The 17,738-nt window shown below is 35.8% G+C and overlaps 1 protein-coding gene across 1 annotated transcript in view; it reads right to left on the bottom strand.

Annotated features, from left to right (window-relative positions):
• LOC144441318 (cubilin-like) overlaps positions 1–17,738 on the bottom strand; it is a 61,429-nt gene that overhangs the window by 24,317 nt on the left and 19,374 nt on the right. The window contains exons 15-34 of the mRNA XM_078130876.1: positions 17,540–17,688; positions 15,970–16,177; positions 15,099–15,252; positions 14,325–14,548; positions 13,885–14,082; positions 13,132–13,285; positions 12,342–12,523; positions 11,795–11,992; positions 11,054–11,195; positions 9,192–9,382; positions 7,663–7,857; positions 6,778–6,919; positions 5,601–5,791; positions 5,007–5,201; positions 4,034–4,166; positions 2,961–3,145; positions 2,337–2,531; positions 1,676–1,817; positions 1,181–1,359; positions 175–369 (exon numbers count right to left, since the gene is read on the bottom strand). Coding sequence (XP_077987002.1) covers positions 175–369; positions 1,181–1,359; positions 1,676–1,817; positions 2,337–2,531; positions 2,961–3,145; positions 4,034–4,166; positions 5,007–5,201; positions 5,601–5,791; positions 6,778–6,919; positions 7,663–7,857; positions 9,192–9,382; positions 11,054–11,195; positions 11,795–11,992; positions 12,342–12,523; positions 13,132–13,285; positions 13,885–14,082; positions 14,325–14,548; positions 15,099–15,252; positions 15,970–16,177; positions 17,540–17,688 — 3,552 coding nt within the window. The remainder of the gene's footprint in view (positions 1–174; positions 370–1,180; positions 1,360–1,675; positions 1,818–2,336; positions 2,532–2,960; positions 3,146–4,033; positions 4,167–5,006; positions 5,202–5,600; positions 5,792–6,777; positions 6,920–7,662; positions 7,858–9,191; positions 9,383–11,053; positions 11,196–11,794; positions 11,993–12,341; positions 12,524–13,131; positions 13,286–13,884; positions 14,083–14,324; positions 14,549–15,098; positions 15,253–15,969; positions 16,178–17,539; positions 17,689–17,738) is intronic.

Genomic DNA, 17,738 nt, shown 5'->3' with positions numbered 1-17,738 from the left:
GTTAAAGTTACCGGGTGGGGGGGGGGGGGGTAGTATTTGTTTATTATTATCTTCAAATCACTTTTATTGTACCCTCTAACACTCAAAGTTGTGTACACTGATCAAGCTTCATCCAAATGTCTATGGCAATGTTGTAAAATTATGATGGACATATGTAAGGTTGAATACACTTACCTGCTCCCAATCACCAATATTCCATGAATACTGAGGACATTGATTGAATTGAGGGAATACTTGGAAACCACTTCCTGTGACTGCACTATTAGTATGTACTGTTAAAACAACAGTGCCACTGACTGACTGCAATTGAGGTGGTGTCTGAGAACCACAGAATCTGGGTGGCTGACCTCCTGCACCTTGATCATCAACCTATCAAATCAAATCAAATCAAATTACGATATCAGAATTGAATCCAGGTATCAGAGTATATACTAGACTGTAAGATGCGTCGTGTTGTTTAGCCCTATCAAGCTTCTTAACCACATTCAGTGCTAGCTGATAGCGTGGAACGAATGTCAGTATCTTACAGACTAAGAACATAATTTATGTACCAGATTGTAATGTAATATTTTGGGATTTGATGAAACGTGTTAGGGGATCTGCTCATAGATATATTCCTGGAAGATGAAATTTGTGCTGCAAAAATAATGACCGAGCGAGAGGTCACTATTCACAGCATATGTGCAGAACTTTGAGGGTTGACAAGACTTGCGAGGAGATGTGCTTGTAGATATATTCTAGGAAGATGAAATTTGCAAAGATATTAAACGAGTGCTAGGTCAATATTTGTAGCATGAGCGGATATTTGGCCAAATTTAACGTGTTTGTTTTTCTGATTGTATGAGTATAAGAGGTAGAAGCACATCTTGTACATTTAAATCCTGTAAAGTACTGTAAATTTTCGCTAAAGACTTATTTTCACTTATTTCACTGGAAACCAAAAAAGCAAAAATAAGTAGTGACTAAAATACCTTCTTGCACATGAACACAATGTACCAGTCTGGCAATTAGTGAAAATTAGTCTTTGAGAACTAACTGAAGACTGTAAAATCGTAAAATGTTCTCATAGTGAAAATATCTACGGTAGGTTTACAGTCCCCATCATACATGGAGTTTGTTGTCCATGGATTGCATTATTTCATTTTGACAAAGTCGAATGTTTATATGGAAATATGCTTACCTCCAAATAGTCGTTATCACATACACCCTGTCTACTTCCAGCTTCAATACCCAGGCTTATAAAGATCAAATTCATACAGCCGTTATCATTGGTGACTGTAATCTTGCAGTCTAAGTTGTTTTCATACTCAGCACTGGTCAATTGAATCAATTCAGCTGTGGTAACATTACGGTCACAACCTGAAGTACAAAAATAGCACTTACTATTAGCTTCACTATACTGAACAAAAATTTAGTTTATTTACAAAATTGGGATCATTGTTTGCATCAACAACAAAAATATCACAATCTCGTATAGGATCTTATTAAATATCAACATTGAGAAGTAAAAGTGAAATGATTTGGAAAATCAGAGAATGATCAGGATCCTGGAGGCTATCAACATCAGATGGTATAATCTAAAGATAAACAGCAACAGGGCATTGAACTACCTAACTACCTACAATCAGCTGATCATTAAATTTGAACCCTGCATTGATCAGAGTTGGTACCATACCTGGGCATGGGTTAGAACTACAGCTTTCTGATTCAGCTGGTTTTGGTAAGGGACACAGTGATTCATCATCAGCTGCATTAGTTAAAGAATTGATACAGGAAACACTTCTGGTCCTTTGTCCACCACCACAAGTTACATCACACTGTAGATAAGAAAGACAATGGTTACATTTCAATAATAGCTCATTTTTTGAAGATGATGGTGATAAAATATCAACAACAAAAAATTTTGTTGCAGTTTATTTCTTTATTGAAGACCTTTACACTTTCAAGTCCTATTATATGGGTTTAATTAAGATAATGTTGTTGGTTACTACCTATCTTGTCAAGATTTTCCTATTTTTTCATATTATATACAACACACAGACACATATATGTATTTATACACACAAGGAAACACATACATACATACATACATACATACATACATACATACATACATACATACATACATACACACACACACACACACACACACACATACATACATACATACATACATACATACACACACACACACACACACACACACACACATACATACATACATACATACATACATACATAGACACACACACACACAAACATAATTACACACATCTGCAGCAACAACTGACCACAAATGCAAACAAACCCTAAAAAATTGATATTGTCACACTTACCCCTCCCCAAGCACCAATATCCCAGTTGAAAGTTGGACATTGATTAAATTGAGGAACAAATTGGAATCCACTTCTGGTATCGTCATCATTTGTATGGAAAGTAAGAACAAAAGTACTGCCTACTGACTGTAACTGAGGAGGGTTGTTTGTACCACAGAATCTAGGTGCTGGTCCACTTCTTTCGGGGTCATCAATCTGTGTTTAAATGAGAAAAAGTTGTAAAGCCATAAACAGGACGTAATATATAAAAAACATGTTTACAAATTTTCATTTCAGATATTCTTAAATCAATGAAATTCACATAAAATCTGTGACAGAGATTTCAGTTTTTAGTTACGTAAGCATTTGCAATGACTTTAATTTTGCATGGCGAACCCTGACAAAAAGATGTGTGGTGGAGGGGGAGCTCTCAGGTAGTTGGGGTGTTGGGTGGGGGCTCTCAAGCAGTTAAAATTTGCTGTCAAAATACACCGTGAGAGTAAAATGTAATTCAATCAGAAGCATCAGGACAAAATTCAGGAAAATTCAAAATTCAGCTAAACATGTCTAAAATTTAGCTTCAAAGCAAAATTACTATAATATTTGTACAAAACAAAAACGAGATCAATTTAATTGCCAGCTTACCTCTAAATAGTCATTGTCACATATTTGAGATGTAGTTCCAGGTTCGATATCCAAACGTATAAAAACTAAGCCAACACAACCTGCATCATTAGTGACTGTAATTCTACAATCAGAGCTGTTATGGTAATCATCAGCTGTGTAGTGTACCACTTCAACACTGGTCACATTCAAATCACACTCTGTATCTACAAGATACAACACAATTGGTGACATATGAGAACACACAAAATATTTAGTGTTTTTGCTAATGGTTGGGAACCCCCCGGTAACAGAAATGGGGAAGATCTGGTAAAACTACCATAGTTTCCCATACATTATATTGGTGGGGAACCCCGGTAAAATGACAGGGGAAGTCAGGTAGATTTTACCAACTTACCACCTTAATAAAAACACTGGTAGGGAACCCTGGTAAAATGACAGGGGAACTCAGGTAGATTTTACCTAGTACTTACCACCAAAACACTGACAGAGATTCATGTGTAAGATACACTTCACTTGGAAAATACATGGCCCAACCTTCCAAGAGTCCCAAGGAATATAACTTATTTGCACTGGATAGCACAAATGTAGAACAGTGTATGCTCATTGCAGACAGTACAAATCTGGTGTTATGCTATGGAGTCTAACCCTATGTTTAAACTCTATCCTAACGCCTTAGTTGGGGTAAAATTGCATACACATGTACCTACTGCATTGTCCTTATTAGTAGTTTCAAACTGAAGAATGGTGACTCTTTGCTCCAAATATATTTTGGCCAAATCACTCTGCCTTCATCAACTGTTATTGTACACAATTTGATGACACAGACATAATATGAGTGTAGAAAGGAATAGTATATTTACAACAGATTTTTTCATACTATGGGTATTGCTGTGAGTAGATGGCATTGAAAATATATCTACTTAAACTTTAAATACTTTGATATCCGTTTCATATAAACATCTGCTTTGTAGCCTTCATCTAAACTGGTATATTTTCACAATTTATGACATGACTCACACTGACTGAGTATGACATTTTCACCCTACACTATCTACTGGGTATCACTTGATAACCTGCAGTGTTAAACTTACCACATGGGAATTCATTACATGCTTCAGTGGTTGGTGGTTTCACTCCAGGACACAGTTCGTCTGGTAGTACATCGTTACCATCCTTACAAAGTACGCTGCGTGTTGTTTCGCCACCACCACATCGTTCAGAGCACTGTAACACAAATAAATTTATTTACAGATTAACGAAATGTTAATTGTATGAAATAACATCCATGGAGTCATGATGGGTGAATGGTTAGAGTGGCCAGCTTTGAATTTGCAGGTTGCAGGTTCACGTCTTGTTGCTGCCATTTGTTGCTGAATGACTAAAGTCCTTGGGCTAGATTTGATTGTGCCTCAGACAACCCAGCTGTATAATATGGGGACCTGGTAGGATAGAGGTTATGATGTGAATGCTTTAATCCTATACACTTACACTAGTTATAGAGACTGCAGTGGACTGTATGCTCCCCAAATACTTGAGGAAGTATAGAGGGCCATTGTGTTGACACTGATCCATGCCAGGAGTAATAATTGTGAGTGCCTTATTTAGGTATATTATAAATTCACATCATCATTATCATTATCATTATTATCCTTGTACATTTGTAGTTTGCATTCATGAAAGAATTCAATGTTTACAATCTACTATAACAATAGATGAATCTTGATTTTTCACAATACAGTGATATGGGTATCACTCGATGATACATGCAGCATATTTTGTGATACTTGAATTATTAGTTTTTTAAACTTAGCCCTGGAACATTTCACTACTGGAACATTTCATTCACCCTTGAAAAACTGAGGACCGAAATCATAAATCTTGTTCAATACAGATTCTGTGTTGTGGATATCTTTTGCAGGAGTCTCTCTAGAGTTTTTCCTGTATTTTCATTCTCAATTGTATAAAATTGTATAAGAAGAGGGATGATGACCTAAATTACTGAACACAGTTACTTTCCTTGTTGCCACAAGTGTTCATCAATTTGATTATTTGTCATATACATACCCGACTCCATTGACCGACATCAAATTCACCTTCTGGACAGGCAACAAAGGTTTCAAAAATACTGTAGCCTTTATGTGCCACTTCATCGTTGCTTTCAAATGTTAATTCAACACTGCCACTGTATGAGGTCCAACTACTGAAGCCATCACTTCCACAGAATTCACCACCATGGTCTTCATATTCACCATCCTCAACCTGATGACATGACAGAATAAATACTATTACACCACATCATGATTGGCTTACAGCAGGTCACATGGTATGGACTAGATTCCTATGGTGACATTATTTTGAATACAGCTGGCACTTTTCATTTTCTATTCTCCCTAGGGTACTAGTACTAGTACAGGTAGCCTGTGCTAAGCAGCTCATAGTTACTACATAGAATGACAAGATTTTGTATTTAGCTTGAAGAACTTCAACTGAATAGTTTTAGGGGTATAAATCTCATATACACCTACCTCTAGGTAGTCATTATCACATAATGTTCCACTTCCTGGCTCTACCTTAAACTATCCATCATACTATTATATATCAAGTATCTCCCTTGACTGAAATAGTTTCATAGGGGTATATATCTAGTTATACACCTACCTCTAGGTAGTCATTATCACATACTGTTCCATTTCCAGGCTCTACCTCAAAATCAATCTCTACCAGTCTAATGCATCCATCTGGATTTACAATTTCTATTGTACAAGTTTGGTTTGTATTGTAGTCCTGGGGAAAGTTTGGTGAGTTGATGAATTGGTTAGGAGTAGTAATTCGTTCATCACAGCGTGGTACTGTAGGAGACAAGATAAATTAGTCAGAAAAATTCATACATGGACAAAATAAACCAAATCAATCAGTCATTACCTTCTTGTTATACATATTTAACTGAGCAATTCTCAGTACCTATCATAGCATTTTACCTCATGCTAGAGGGTCAAGAGGGTCAAGTTATTCTCAATACCTGTAATAGTCTTTCAACTCATGCTAAGGGGTCAATATAGAACAAGGTCAACTTATTCTCTGCACCTGTAATGGTTTTTCAATTCGTGCTTGGGGGGTCAAAATAGAATAAGAAGGTCAACTTATTCTCAGTACCTGTAATAGTTTTTCAACTCATGCCAGGGGTCAAATTGAACTAGAGGATCAACTTATTCTCTCATGCATCTACAAGATTTCAATGAATTTACAGTGAAATTTATATGGCGTAGGGAACCAATGAGACTTTGAAATGCCCCTTATTGTTCAGTGATTATCAATACACGCCTTAAAATGAATAATTGATGCCTCTATTTCCTAGAGTGGCTTTAATATTATACTAGAATAGTTTAATTAGATGTTATTCTGAGATTCCCCGATATTTGTCTTCATTCAGCCAAGGAAAATATGAGTGACCTAAAGGGTCTTTGGTGTTATAAGTTGATAGACAAGTAGTGACAACCCTTAAGTCACACATATTTTCCAGCTGAATGAAGAAAAATGTAGGAGAATAACACAATTAGACCAATGGCAGTAATATCAAAGAAAAATCAGGAAAAGTAATGGTAATTTTGAACGTTTTGACTCATATTTCAAACACAGCAGAACCAGTGACATAGATGGACGTTGCCGTGGCATAGAACAACCAGAGTATATATTCTATATTTTTTTTGTTCTAAATGGCTCATACATGGTATAACCATCATCATAGTTTTATGTCTAGTCATGTCTAGTTATATCACCAGATTAAAATAACTTATCAAACTCAACTAATGCCATTCTAATAGTTGTGGGTACTTACATCGACATGGCTCTTCATTACATGGTTCACGATCACGTGGCCTGACACCAACACATTCATCAAGTGCACCTACTTGCCCATTGCCTACATTAACACATGTAACACTACGAGTACGAGTTCCTCCACCACAAGTCACATCACACTACAAAGTAATCAAGAGAAGCAATTATACAGGCTATCTGAAATTGAAAGATAAATTTGTCCTTATAAGGGACAGTGTTAGATTGCAAGATATGGCATGTTGCTCCTCCCTCGTCAGCTTGCTCCATGAACTGATGTGTGAGGGCGCCCTGTCATGGCATACCTTACAGACTACTAGTTATAAGAACATTGTAAGAAGTCAGCAGAAAATCACTAAGTACTATCAATTTCCGGGGGTTTTTTTTTGCAATTTTTCATAGGCTTCTGATGCCAAGAACAATTTCTAGGTATATCCAAAGTGTACTGTCATACATTAGCTTAGTTTGTTTACAAAGCAATATGACAGATCTCCTCCTGGTAACTAGGAGTACTGAAATGTGTAGAGTAAAATCAACTTAATCATTCATGATATGAAATAAAATTAACACAGAAAAATATGACGATCTGGATATCTCAAAGATACTTGTAGTATTCTACTTGCAATTGACTGTACTCAAACCTGGTACTAAGATATAACTTATAAACTGTCAACAAATATTCTACGTATCCAAAAAAACGTTGAGGAAATCCCTACTATGCAATCATCTACTCTAACAATGCCAGATGACAATGTCATAGAAGACATGTATTGATATTAACGTTGCACTAGAATAGCTTAACAGAGGTTCTGTGTTTATATATATTCACTAGTCTAAGAGTAAAAACCACTTTAAAACAGAGGCTCACTCTATCCCTTTGACGTACCTCAGACCAGTCATCAGCTTGGTAAGCGAAAGGTGGACAGGCTTCAAACCTGACATCAACCTCATAGCCAATACCAACACCTTGTCTGTCAGTTTCAAATTCTAACATAACATCAGATGATGAGGATATGAAAGCTGGAGGAGTCTGACGACCACAATATTCAACTGTGAGGGCACTGTTACCGATGTCTTCTATCTAGGTATAACAAGAAAACAAAAAATTTTTTATTAAACAGTAATAACTTTTAATAAAACGTGAATATGAAAAATTCCTTCTCTTTTTGCCATTGTGTACGTGTATATTCATGTTACCTTCTTTCCATAATGTAAAATAATCACCTTACTTCTGTGTCTACAGATTTGCTTGTAGAGATTAGACACAGTGTAAAATCTTCTTTATAGCTATAGGTTAGGCTATGTATGTGGCGAATTCATAGGGAACTTGCAACCCCGCCATGTTGAATGTTGCATCATGGGAAATGCGATAATAAATACTTTTTCTAATAAATTGGTATTGTAAACAATACTGTTACATTGTTTGCAACCACGAATGGTCAATTCATAGTTCACCCTGAGTATTGTGGGAGGTTTTTTTTATCAGTAGCTCCAGATTAGGTATTACAATAACCACAGATAATCCCATACTACTTTGCATCTGAGCATGCTCAGTCTGGATTGCAAGTTCCCTAACTCGGATGTGTAATGTGATCAAATGTATTGTTGGTTTCATTTACTTTCACTTCTCAATACAGAGCTGGTATTGATCTGAAGAAGTGACATACAGCCTTGATAGGGAACTTCAACATATTGTTGACTGCTTGCATTCTTATGGTAATTACAATTATAACAATAGAAACAGTTGACAACACAAGGCATATGTACATATACACCATTTATATATGGGTACCTCTAATTCACAAGGTATCATTTCACTTTAATATCATTATCCCTGAATGCATGGTACTAGAAATAGACTATAACCTCCACTGAATCTCTATCACAAGAGGTACTCATACATACCTCTATACACACGTGTCTTTAGCCTAAGATAAAGCTATACTGATGAGTGAATGTGAATGTGAATGTGAATGTGAATGTGAATGTGAATGTGAATGTAAATGTAAATGTGAATGTAAAATGTGAATGTGAATTGTGAATGTAAATGTGAATGTGAATGTAAATGTGAATGTAAAATGTGAATGTGAATGAAAATGTGAATGTGAATGAAAAAGTGAATGTGAATGTAAAATGTGAATGTGAATGAAAATGTGAATGTGAATGAAAATGTGAATGTGAATGTAAAATGTGAATGTAAATTGTGAATGTAAATGCGAATGTAAATGTGAATGTAAAATGTGAATGTGAATGTAAAATGTGAATGTGAATGAAAATGTGAATGTGAATGTAAAATGTGAATGTGAATGAAAACAATGAGATTTATCTCTTTTGACATCCAAGTTTGAATTCACAAGGTATTGTTTCACTTTAAAATAATCATCCCTGAATGCATGGTACTAGAAATAGACTAACCTTCACTGAATCTCTATCACAATCTCCTGGTTGTTCACCATCTTGGACATCAAAGGCAAGGAAGGTGAGTCGAACACATTCATCTCTATTAGTATTGCTGACGACGACGGAACACAGATCATTGTCATTATAGGGTTGAGGGTAGTTGGGTGATGAAAAAACCTGGTTGCTGGTTATAAAACGGGAGCAATCTGTAGGACAAGAATATACTAAGTGTTCAAACATGGTGCATAAATGAACATTATCAGTGCAGCTGTGTTTACATCTGTGACTTGTAATTGCACTGAAGTATAACAACTGTTCTGTGTATACCTCTATATTCCATCAAGTGTAATGTAAACATACTACTATATACATGCATGGGTGAAAGCTGCTCAGAACGTTTGTGAACATGTGAGTTAAGTTTTGTTGGGACCATCCTTTCATTTGTGGTTTTATGCATGTATACATTCAACAGTAGCATCTGATTTTGAAAAAATAAGTCGTTTTTTTAAACTTTTTATTGCCATTTCTGTAAATCACCGTCCTACATGTATAATAAATGAGCATAACAGTGTATAGTAACAAGAAAAGTTGACATCAGCACCAAATATTTGCATATCTATATTTACTGCAGTTGGTACAGTGGTACCAACCACAACTGTTACAGTACATGGACTTCATTTTCACAGTCTTTACTCCTGTTAGCATTGCTGTATTTACTATTGCTCTGCTCATCATGGAAGCATCATTAAAGTTAGTATTAATGACTGTATTTAAAGTCAATAAACTGTTGAATTAGAGACACTTCTTACACTTTTCTTCAGACTTACATTATTCAATGTCATTGGTCACGATGGGCTGGGTGATGTATCGACTTTCTGTTCTTTTTATTGATAATTTGAAACTGTACATTCACATGTAAATATAGTATACTACAACTATTAAAACTATGATGACTACTACCATGACTATGACTACTACAACTACGACTACTACCACGACTATGACTACAACTACTACGACTACTACCATGACTATGACTACTACAACTACGACTACTACCATGACTATGACTACAACTACTATGACTACTACCATGACTATGACTACTACAACTACTATGACTACTACCATGACTATGACTACTACAACTACTATGACTACTACCATGACTATGACTACTACAACTACTACGACTACTACCATGACTATGACTACTACAACTACAACTACTACCATGACTATGACTACAACTACTATGACTACTACCATGACTATGACTACTACAACTACTATGACTACTACCATGACTATGACTACTACAACTACTATGACTACTACCATGACTATGACTACAACTATGACTACTACCATGACTATGACTACAACTACTACGACTACTACCATGACTATGACTACTACAACTATGACTACTACCATGACTATGACTACTACAACTACGACTACTACCATGACTATGACTACAACTACTACGACTACTACCATGACTATGACTACAACTATGACTACTACCATGACTATGACTACTACAGCTACGAGGACTACCGTATGACTATGACTACTACAGCTACAAGGACTCATGACTACAACTATGATAACTACATGTACTACTATGACATTGACTACAACTTCTACTACGACAACTACAACAACTACTACGAAGACTACTACTACATGTACTACTATCAAAGTATAAAGATAAATAAAATATACATGAACAACACATTTGTATTTCCATTAGATGTATGATTACAGAATAGCATTACATGTCACAGTCTGATTTAATCATTAATTCTATAATTACATCCATCCAATCTCTTTCTCTGAACACCACTTCAGATATCTTGCAAATTATTTACCTGAGCAAGGTCTCTCATTGCAAGGCTGTGAGTCTTCAGGTTTGACACCAGGGCATTGATTATCAGCTACGACGTTGTTGTCAGATACCCTCATGCATAGCACTGGACGTGTCTGTGTACCGCCACCACATGGCTCTGAACACTGCAATGGTACATAGGAGATACAACATCAATGTCTAAATTATGTAAATGAGAAAATGTGTTTGCGGGGGTTGGACTTGATTAGTTGCTAGTCAACTATCCCTAATCCCCTTTTCCTGTTACAGGATTTGGACTTGATTAGTTGCTAGTCAACTACCTCTAATCCATTTTTCCTGTTACAGGATTTGGACTGGATTAGTTGCTAGTCAACTACCTCTAATCCATTTTTCCTGTTACAGGGGTTGGCTGGATTAGTTGCTAGTCAACTACCTCCAATTCCCTTTTCCTGTTACAGGGGTTGGACTGGATTAGTAGCTAGTCAACTATCCCTAATCCCCTTTTCCTGTTACAGGATTTGGACTTGATTAGTTGCTAGTCAACTACCTCCAATTCCCTTTTCCTGTTACAGGGTTTGGACTGGGTTAGTGGCTAATCAACTATCTCTAATTCCTTTTTCTCCTGTTACTTTTATTTCTCAAGTTTTTCTCTAACTAATGTATGTTGTAGATTTTTTATTTCTCTTGTAGGAGATGATTAGTTTGTCAAAAAATTAGGTCTGCATTATTCTTAACAATGGTAGAATTTGAAATGCAAACTTACTTCTTCCCATGGTCCAGTGGAATACAGAAATTGAGGACATGTTACAAACTCAGTGGAAGCTGTGTATCCTTGACCATTGCGTTGTCCATTGCTATGGAAAGTAACAGTCACATCTCCTGATGATGAGTGCCATACAGGTAGTGTGTCAGGTGAACCACAGAATCTCTGTGAAAATGCTGCATTGTCGTTATCACGCAACTGAAATATACAACCAAGAAAAATATCCAATGAAACATTGAAATCATGGCTGTATTTCAAATCAGCTTGTATATTCTTTTCCCTCACTCACTCACTCACTCACTCACTCACTCACTCACTCACTCACTCACTCACTCACTCACTCACGCACGCACGCACGCACGCACGCACTCACTCACTCACTCACTCACTCACTCACGCACGCACGCACGCACGCACTCACTCACTCACTCACTCACTCACTCACTCACTCACGCACGCACTCACTCACTCACTCACTCACTCACTCACTCACTCACGCACGCACGCACTCACTCACTCACTCACTAGCTATATTTATGTCACTTACATCAACAAAGTCCATTCGACAATCAGGACTGAATTCAACATCCAAGAAATCAAAGGTGATTTTGACACAGGCATCTTCACTGTCTATCATTGTTACACAGTCAGTATCATCTGCATAGTTAGCTGGATAACCAGGTGAAAACACTGATGTCTCATTTGTCAAAGTCTCATTACACACATCCTCTATAGAAGGTAAACAAACAAACAAACAATAAATCAATTAATTAATTAACTAAGAAATTTAAAAACTAATTAATAATTGCATTGATAAATGAATAACTGGAAATGGGAATTTCAGTACAGGAAGCCTGTGAGTATATTTTTCATTTCACAATTTAGTTTTCAATGAAGTGAGTGGAATAACTAAGTATGGAAAATACATTTTATGACAAATATTTATCACCCATCTCTATTGTTCCAGAGAAAACTGATATCTTATAAAAATAAGAAGACTTGTACAGATCTTTACAGCAGTAAACTGAAGCTTATACACTTTCTGACAACTTGTTTTATCTATATAATATATAATATATGGCAATTAGTCTCACTGCCAGACTTTGTGACTTGCATTTTCAAATAAGGCACAAGTATGCCCTGAGTGACAAATCCATGAGAAGCGAGTGTTGATTCATCACTACTCTACCAGACTAAATGAGTATATTTGTCTTTACAGTCCAAGCAGTAATCTATCTTATGACAGCTAGAATGACATATAATACTGTCTCAGCAGTATACAATCTTTATACATGTGGGCATAATTGTTATAACTGAAAATGTGACAAAGGTATTACCATATTGTGGACATGGTGGCAGGTTTTCACATGGACGGGAATCAACAGGTCTGATCAGCTGAATCTCTTCACAGTCTCTCGCAGCAACACGCTCTTCTTCTTGCATACATGTCACTTCCCTTCTTTGTATTCCATTGTCACATACAGCAGAACACTGAAGTGTAGACATAACAATATCCAAATAAGATATACACCAAGATGTAAACAGTTCATTCTATGAGAATTATTCCCAATGGTAGAAACTTTCATGAAACCACGAAGTGATGAAATACAGTAGTGGTAGACAGTATAATAAGATTGTATGCCATATATTTTTCTTTGTTCAAATATATTGGAGAATAACATAATTATACCAGCGTCAGTAATATCAAAGAAAAATAGAGTAAAGTAATGGCAATTTTGAACATTTTGACTCGTATTTCAAACACAGAAGAACCAGTGATCTAGACACTTGTCATGACATAAACGCATGCTGCCAAGACGTAGAACAAGGATATAAATTCCATATTTTTTTACTCAACTTGGCTCATGCACGATATAATACAAGTACATTGTATGTCAGGTGTGGCCACCATAACTCAATGAATAAATAACAAACTGTCCAGTTGAAGACAGAGTAGCCTGTCAGATTAATATAACATGTTGTGACATTCTTTCAGCCAGTATTCAAATGAGAAGCCTGATAGAGCTGAACAACATAACATATTTTACAGTCTACAGACAAAGGTATTCTTTTAAATAATGTCACTTTACCTCAGACCACTCTCCTGCGGTATAATATGGTCTATCATTGGGTACAAATTCCCAGGTGGCTGCATAGCCTTGATCATTTTCAGTCGTATCAGAGTAAAATATGACATCAACAGAGTCACCAACTGCTTTGTATGTAAATGGCAGCTCATCTAACTCTCCACAAAGTTTTGTTCGCTTTACACCATAGTGATCATTGATCTGAAAAATGAATTTATCAGTCCTTAGGATCTAACGCTGGATGACAAACATGCAAAACATAAGATTTTGTTTTGCAATTCACACCTAACTTTCCTTTATGTATGTTCTTTTATTTTATTTATGGATACAAGATATTCAAACTGTAATTTGAATCAAAGATATTCAAAATACCCACTGAGGTACAAAATGAGTGGAAAATTCAAGCTGTTTTTGTACTTATTTACAGAAGACCATATACTCACCTCAACGAAGTCATAGGCACAGTCCTCACTTTCTTCAAGATTAAACTGAGTAAATGTTATCTCTATGTGTTGATCTGGCCTATAATCAGTATCTTGTGAAAGGAAAGCTATGAGCGTGGGCCCAGATATTACTGTCTTCTGACAGTCGAGATCGACTGGATACTTGTTTGGGAAGTTGGGTGAAGTCAGAATGCCTTCTTCAGTGTAATAAGTTGCGTCGCAGCCTAATCATGGAAAAAAAGGGGATGTAAACAATAATTATCCACATGTTCTTCAAGGTCAGTTAAAAATAGTTCTTGTTACATGACCAAGGGTTCTAATTACTTATTAGTAAGGTTTCACCTGTTTGGGTTGATAGGCTTTGTCAAATTGAGTATCTGTTGGACTTCAGATACATTTTTTGTACATGTCGAACTAGTGAAAGATGTGCAGCCAAATAACTGGATATTACAGCTATCATGTAGACCATGTCATAATCATGCCATTTGATTGGAACGCTGTAGGTATCATTACCAGAGAATGAGACAGGTTATCCTGGCAAATAAGAGAATCTCTCCACATCAGAAGACAATGACACAACAGCATGAAGATGGATGAGGGGCATGCCAACTGCATCATCTCTACGATCATGTCATTATTACTACACTGTAGGCGTAAAGCCAGTCAGTAAACAGAGTTTGACAAAACCTGAACAGGTGAAATGATATTTGCAAGTAATTCTGTGCTTTGGTTGCAGAACAAAACAATGACAAATTTTGAAAATGATTTTCTTACCAAATGGTTTTGGACATGGGTCTTTAACACAGTCTCTTTCTGTTGGTGGTTTGGTTTGAACACAATCGTCTTCAGCAACAGTTTCATTGGCATCTTTGGCTAAACGGCAATCGATTTGACGGGTCTGTATACCAGTGCCGCAAGTCACAGTACACTGTATCAAACAATCAAATAACAAGCATTGTGAAATGAAATATCAACATTTGATGAGAGTTTTGTAATTATTTGATATCATCAAAAAAGATAATATTTCTGCTGAAATACGAACATAGTATGGTACATATTAAACAATATGTTCTGAGTATTTATTTATTCACTGACATATTTCTTCATTCAGCAATTAAAAATACTTGTGACACAAGGGGCGTTTATAACTACAAGTCAAATATGTATTATGACAACACCCTTATGTCACTTATGTCAGGAACTTTTTCGGGGACTGAAGGAAATATATTGTTACCGTAATTACTATATAATTACAGAATTAAAGGTACACAAACTTAATCTACATATATACAAAATATGGGGAAGTGAATCGCAATTTTGAATGTTGCAACAAAATATACAAATATAAATACATTTCAAGCTAAATCTTTCTTTTAATTTAAAATATGTTTGTGTGCATATTTCACTAAATGCACAGTACTACTATAGTTTTAAGTTTTTGTCTATCTTAGTTTGCTGACAGCTTGCTTTCCATAGTACCAGTAGTACATTTTGTTATTGATTGCCTATAGCTTGGCTTCCACAGTAGTATCTGTCATCAAACATAGCCTATTGTCTGTATGTTGATAGACAATTTTTTTTTTCATTAACATGCAAATGATGGAGAAATGAAAATGTGAATGTGAATAATGGTTACGTAACTTACCTCTGAATAGTGAGTTGATACCCATATGCCTTGACAAGGACGTAGATTACAGGCTCTAACTATTTGTGGTAGCTCTTCATTACTACAGAAACTATCTTCCACTTTATGTATTACTCCATTCAAAGTATAGCATTCAGCTGTTCTTGTTTCAACACCAATACCACAGGTTTCAGAACACTCACTCCAATCGCCTTCCAACCAGTAGTAACTGTAGAACATCAAAGGATAGAATGAAAACTTACCTTTGATAATATAGGTGTAGACACTTAAATGATACTTTTTTTTATTAATCTCAGAAAGACAAAATGTCATGATAACCCACATCCAGTATGCCAAAGCAAAATGTATTGACATCTAAGAAGATTTTGGGTGTTGCAGGGATGGTTTTAAAAAAGTCTTTGACAATTTGTATCCCATACACTGGGACATCAATTTCTAGAATTATGAATCGAATGTATATAGTAATACTAGAATAACATACAGTTTTGTGTATGCAATAGTAGGTGCATGAACTTCTATCGCATACACTGGAACATCAATTTCTATAATAAATTTGAGAGAGCCTACACGACTCATGACCTGTCCACTTGACCATAAGTCTAGTATTATTATAAATCAAATGGCCACTACCGACAGAAAGTATTGTCGCACCCTGTCGATGCCGTGATGTACATGGATAAAAATGTTCATTGATGTATAAACATGGAATGAATGCATTTTGAATAAAGTTTGACACCTTTAACTCAATTTGTATCAATTTTCTTTTGACAAAATTGTATCGTTCAATAATACTTGGGTGTCAATTTCAATGCAGGTAACGTTCCATTGTTAAGATATATGATGTCCCCCTTATTTGCATATCATTTGCATACTGTCAGTAGTGTATATGGTAATATTAGAGTAACAAAACATAATGTTTGGGACAGTACACCTATTGTGAATCTAACTATACATGTATAGAAACAATGTTTGCTGGAAGTACGACACTTCATTTTTACCACAATTCCAGTTAATGTTATTTCAGCTTAGTAATGTCTCAATGTATCAATAGTATGTGTATGCACTTCTTAACATTCATGCATTTGTGTAGTTATGAATTCTTACTCAATAAGTATAACTGGGCTGAGTATAAGTCAGCAAATTGCAAGTTTTTTACTTGAAAAATGCAATGCCTCAATGTATCACAAAAAATGCATTCTGATTGGTGACTTGTTACCCATGACATCTTTATGTTTTGTAACCTTTCTTGACAAGTGATAACAGACAATCTATCTTCAAAGTTCAATACTTCATGTTCAAAATTACAAATTACTAAAAGCTCAACATTTCAAATAACTGAAGGGTCGAGGTTGATATTAATCTTAACAGTAAAGATAGTGCAAAGAGAATCAAACCCAGATCACTGACAAAGCAAATGGATATTGACAGTCATGCACACCAATTACCATAGTTGGGCAAAGTGTGCCAGGGCATGATATGGAAAATTATTGAAGGGTTTGATGCATGCCTCAGAATTAAATTGGAAGCAATACTGTCTGGGTAATATGACATAATAGTTTTATTCACTTACTCTTTGGGGCAATGGACTTGTGTATCACATGTTTCACGTTCAGGTATTCTGTTTACAGGACACAGGTTGTCAGAAACTATTGAGTTATCGATCTCTGATTCACAGTACACATATCTTGTACGTTCTCCAATGCCACATGTAACTGAACACTGCAAGTAGAATTAAGAGAAAATAAAGTAAATAAAAAAACAAATAAAGG

The sequence above is a fragment of the Glandiceps talaboti genome, chromosome 10, assembly GCF_964340395.1.
Source record: "Glandiceps talaboti chromosome 10, keGlaTala1.1, whole genome shotgun sequence".
Taxonomy (NCBI): Eukaryota; Metazoa; Hemichordata; class Enteropneusta; family Spengelidae; genus Glandiceps; species Glandiceps talaboti.
Note: the sequence above shows the minus strand (reverse complement) of the source record. Positions and strands in the feature narration are given on the sequence as shown.